Here is a 5,000-nt window from a genome sequence, read left to right on the forward strand (position 1 = left end):
AAATGGAAACAAACAGAAGGAACAGAGGGAAAAAAGAAAAAAACAAGAAAATGCAGACAAACAGAAGAGAAAAAAAGGAAACACAAAACAAAACAAAAAAAACACAGGAATAACAAAAGGGGGAAAAATGGAAACAAGCAGAAGGAACAGAGAGGGGAAAAAAGAGGGGAAAAACAAGAGACATGAAGAACAAAGGAACAACAAGCTTCCGTCCCTTCTGTCATGCATACAGTAAATTTTTCCGTGATGTGTTATCGCGCTAAGTATCCCTTTTTAAAACATTCCGTTCTCCACTCTCGTATTGTTTGCCCTCTCGTATGTAATGCCTCGTATGTAATGCCTCGTATGTAATGCTCCCCCTGTACTTCTGCTGCCTGATTTGTATTTCCCCGATGCTCCTAATGCTGCACTGCCTCGCTGTATTGATTCCGCCACCTGCTGTGATTCTGTTTTGGCTTCTGTGGTGCGATTCAATACCGTGCTGTGTTAAGGTCATGTTTGTGCTGTTTCTGGGTTACCGTAATGCTGTGTTTCGCTGTTTATGAGATTTGATGCTGTGTTTGGCTTTCTAGGTTGCTGAAATGCTGTGTTTGACTGCTTTTTGGGTTGCTGTGATTCTGTTTTTGGCTGTTGTGTTTCGCTGTTTCTGAGATGTGAAGCTGTGTTTTGGCATTCTGGGTTGCTGTGATGCTGTTTGGTTGTTTCTGAGCTGCTGTGATGCTGTGTTTGTGTGTTTCTTGGGTTGCTGTGATGCTGTGCTTGGCTGTTTCTGAGCTGTTGTGATGCTGTGTTTGGCTGTTTCTGAGCTGTTGTGATGCTGTGTTTGGTTGTTTCTGAGCTGTTGTGATGCTGTGTTTGGCTGTTTCTGAGCTGTTGTGATGCTGTGTTTGTGCTGTTTCTGAGCTGTTGTGATGCTGTGTTTGGCTGTTTCTGAGCTGTTGTGATGCTGTGTTTGGCTGTTTCTGAGCTGTTGTGATGCTGTGTTTGGCTGTTTCTGAGCTGTTGTGATGCTGTGTTTGTGGGTTTCTGAGCTGTTGTGATGCTGTGTTTGGCTGTTTCTGAGCTGTTGTGATGCTGTGTTTGATTGCTTCTAGTTTGCTGTGATGTGTGTTTGGCTGTTTCTCTTCTACCGTAAGCTCCATTGCTGTAAATCGATATTGTGCTGTGTGTTAAGGTCATGTTGCTGTTTCTGGGCCTTCGTGATGCTGCTTGGCTGTGTTTGTTCTAAGATGTCAATTTTGTTACATTCTTGTTGCCATTTGAGTAAGTCCAGGTCTCAGTGTGGAAGGATAAGGCTGGAGGCGGTAGAATGTTTAAACTTCCCTCTTGCTCCTTTTGTTGTCTGTGATGTTTTGTGGAATCATACTTTAAACTTACTTCAGACTTCTCCGTTCTCCTTCCTCTTATTTTTTTTTTCTTCTTTTTCATTCCTCCTTCCGTCTGTTTTTGTTTTCTTTCACTCTCCTGTATTTTTTTCCTTAATTTCCACCCCTTCATTTTCTTTTGTTTGTGTAGGTGGTACAGATCCACTGTAGTCTAAAGTATGGATTGGAATAAGATATGTAGCTTGTTCAGGACCACTAGGGATGTTTTAGAACTGTTTAATCCGAAGTAAGAGATGTAGGATGGCTTCCCTTAGAGTCTACCGCTCAGGTGAGGCTCCAAATTATTGATGGTGGGTGCGTATGGGACACAGATGGGCGAGCTGATGGGCCACATGTAGACGGTTCGCCTCCTGAGGGTCGCTGGCGGTCAGGTGGAAAAGCAGTTGGTGTATGTGTCGTTTGGAGAAGTGTTGAAAGTTGGAGGTGAGGCGAGGCTGCCGTGGGGTGCATGCAGTATTAGTGGCGACGCGTGGTGGCTCGAGAGTCGATAGCATTCCTCAGGCGTTGACGGGCCAGACGTGGAGAGGAGAGGAGAGGAGAGGAGAGGAGAGGAGCGGAGCGGGACTGTACACGTGTGACTCTCCATGTAATTTTAGATCTGCTGTATGTATGTCTCCTTTAGGAACTAGCATCCTCTGTGGCCCTATTTTTTTTTTTTTTTTCCCTTTCTGTATTGTCATAACATAACAAAAAATAAATAAATAAAAAAAAGAGAGAAGCTGCAAGAAGTCATCAGGTCTACATGTGGCAGTCCCTGTGTGAAACATACGTATCTATTTCCATCTATCATCCTCATTCATAAATGTGTCTAATCTTCTTTTAAAGCTCCCTAGCAATCTGACTGATTGCTTAGACTATCCAATTCATCAACCAATCTATACGAGAACCAATTCCTTCCTATCTCCTTAACCAGAGCCATTCATACATTTAAAATAGAGAAAAGGAAAAAGTGTAAAGTAGAGAAAAGGAAAAAGTGTAATGATTTATTAGGCAAAACTCACTTATCTAGCTAACCATCTATCTATATAAAACTGCTGCAAAGTCAGTCACCTGCTGTAGTTTTACTGATCTGAACATGACCACTATACGAGATGAAGATGAAGATCCATCATCTGACTATCCCAGCACTTCGTATTCCCCCTTTACGTCACCTCGCTGCTTGCCGGGATGCTCGAAGGGAGTCGCCAAGAAAGTGTTTGATTCAGTGGGATCTTGAGAGGCGACTGGGATTCCCGCGCACTATTGATCTGATGGCTGGTGACAGGTGTGCACTCCGCGACTCACGGGGCTCAGACTTGGCGACCAGGGTTGTGTAATAGTCCTTCACCAGTTGTTAGACCATGATTGCTGTTTTTCTTTTAACTGATTTTATTCATCCTCCATTCCTGTTGCCTCACTTTATCAGATTTTTTACTTTCTCTCATTCTTATTCTGTCCATCATTCCTTTCACTTCTAAACCCAGAAAGTTTTTTTTTCCTCCTTTTGACTTGAACTGTGTTCCAAGGGGGAAATCAAAACGCTTCCAATACTAAATTGTCTAACTTCTTTTTTGACTAACTTTTTTAGAAGCTGCAAGTTAAGGGAGTTTTTATTTTTTATTTTATTTTATTTTTTATTTTATTTTTGCGAATCCATGGCAAGTCTCCCTAACACACATATGGGGAAGAGTCAAGCTGTATTCTTGCTCATAGGAGTTTTACCGAAGTGTGTGTGTGTCAAATTATCGAGTGATACGTGACACTGCCTCGCTGACCAGTAGCGGCGTGGTCCGTGAAAGCAAACTCCGCCTTTATTGGTATGTGACATGTTTCTCTAAAGTCAAGCCAGCTGATCAGGTTGCGTTTGTGACAGACACCCATGACGGAGGGGACCAAGGGGACCACCAAGGGGACTACCATGGGGACCAAGGGATGCCCACAAAGCTCGTGGCTCAGGCTTGTTAATTGAACTGGCAAAGAGTTGTTCAGAATCTGTGAAGGGTGTGTGTGTGTGTGTGTGTGTGTGTGTGTGTGTGTGTGTGTGTGTGTAGACGTGATGAAGTTTGTTTGTCAGTAAAGAAGCACCAGAATTATGATGATAGTAATGATGATAATGATGATTCTAACCTCTAACCTCTCAAAATGGTGATGATGAGGATGGTGTTAATGATAATGACGATTCTAACTCTCAAAAATGCTGATAAAATAACAATTCTAACCTGCCGAAATGATGATGATGAAGCTAATTATAATAAAAAGACGACTTACTGTACTTCTTAACATAACAATAAAGATGATAACAAACACAACTCTAACCTCTCAAAACCATACCACCACCATACACCACACCATCACACACACACACACACCCATCCCTCTCTTCCCCCACCACTAACCCAAGGAGTTACACAACAAAACACTACCAAGTCATCACACCACCTACTAGTACCTCTTCTGCCTTTCTCTCTCTCTCTCCCCCCAAGCAGCACACGTATGTTGGCTGTGTTTTAGCTAAGCCGTCACGCTGTGGTGGTGGTGGTGGTGGTGGTGGTGGTGGTTGGGAGTGTGTGTGTACTTTGCTGCGTCCTGCCATTCTGCTCTCTCAACGTTGTGTTCAAAGCCTTTATAATTGCATCACACTGGCTGAAAATCAATACAGCGTGTGTGTGCGTCCGGCAGAGAGAGAGAGAGAGAGAGAGAGAGAGAGAGAGAGAGAGAGAGAGAGAGAGAGAGAGAGAGAGGATTTGGGTTGGGGGTGAGTGACTAGTCTAGTATGTGTGTGTGTGTGTGTGTGTGTGTATGTGTTTTGTTGTGTGTTTGTGACATTTACCTCACGACAGAGAGAGAGAGAGAGAGAGAGAGAGAGAGAGAGAGAGAGAGAGAGAGAGAGAGAGAGAGAGAGAGAGAGAGAGACCGACCATGGACAAATAGTGAAGGGAAACTGAAAAAAAATGTGAGGGAAAGGTAATGGAGTATTGGTGGAAAGGAGAGGGAAGCTAATGCGCTCTCTCTCTCTCTCTCTCTCTCTCTCTCTCTCTCTCTCTCTCTCTCATCTTCATCAAACTATTCCAAGATTACAAGAAAAATGTGTTTATATGAATTTTATGTAACTATCAGATCTCTCACATACACACAGCACTACTACTACTACTACTACTACTACTACTACTACTACTACTACTACTACTACTACTACTACTACTACTACTACTACTACTATTACTTCTATATGACAACTAACTTATCATAGAATTGCAACTAAAATCTGAATGAAGGAGAAAAAATGTGGTCTTTTGGAAATTGGTACCTCTGTATTTTCTAGTTAAGTTACCACTAAAAATTGGTCTATAAAGAAAACGCGACCGGGCATCGAGAGTACAAGCGAAAAAAAAAAAGATTAGAAAACGTGCTCCCTTTAGTGGGATTCTCCTCAGAAGTGTGCGTGTGTGAGAGAGAGAGAGAGAGAGAGAGAGAGAGAGAGAGAGAGAGAGAGAGAGAGAGAGAGAGAGAGAGAGGTTGACGAAAAAAATACTAAATTACGTTTGACTTTAGTTGACCAAGCTGATGGATTTCGATGTGGACTTAAAGAAAATAAAAAAAGAAGGTAAGTGAAAGAGTGAGAAAGAGAGAGAAAAA

General features: G+C 42.5%; 1 protein-coding gene across 1 annotated transcript; it reads right to left on the minus strand.

The window, feature by feature from the left end:
- Window positions 1-539: 539 nt before the first annotated feature.
- On the minus strand, window positions 540-1,719 carry LOC135112520 (G-box-binding factor-like). The gene is made up of 2 exons (XM_064026935.1): window positions 1,647-1,719; window positions 540-1,144 (listed from the first exon to the last, which is right to left on the minus strand). Exons 1-2 carry the CDS (start codon window positions 1,717-1,719, stop codon window positions 540-542), a joined length of 678 nt encoding a protein of 225 aa, XP_063883005.1.
- Window positions 1,720-5,000: the final 3,281 nt, after the last annotated feature.

Source organism: Scylla paramamosain, chromosome 24, assembly GCF_035594125.1.
Source record: "Scylla paramamosain isolate STU-SP2022 chromosome 24, ASM3559412v1, whole genome shotgun sequence".
NCBI lineage: Eukaryota > Metazoa > Arthropoda > Malacostraca > Decapoda > Portunidae > Scylla > Scylla paramamosain.

Coding starts and splice junctions, on each gene's coding strand:
- LOC135112520 (XM_064026935.1), bottom strand. CDS start 1,719: ATGTGGCCCATCAGCTCGCCCATCTGTGTCCCATACGCACCCACCATC. Junction 1,145..1,646: donor TTTGGAGCCTCACCTGAGCG/GTAGACTCTAAG, acceptor ATCGATTTACAG/CAATGGAGCTTACGGTAGAA.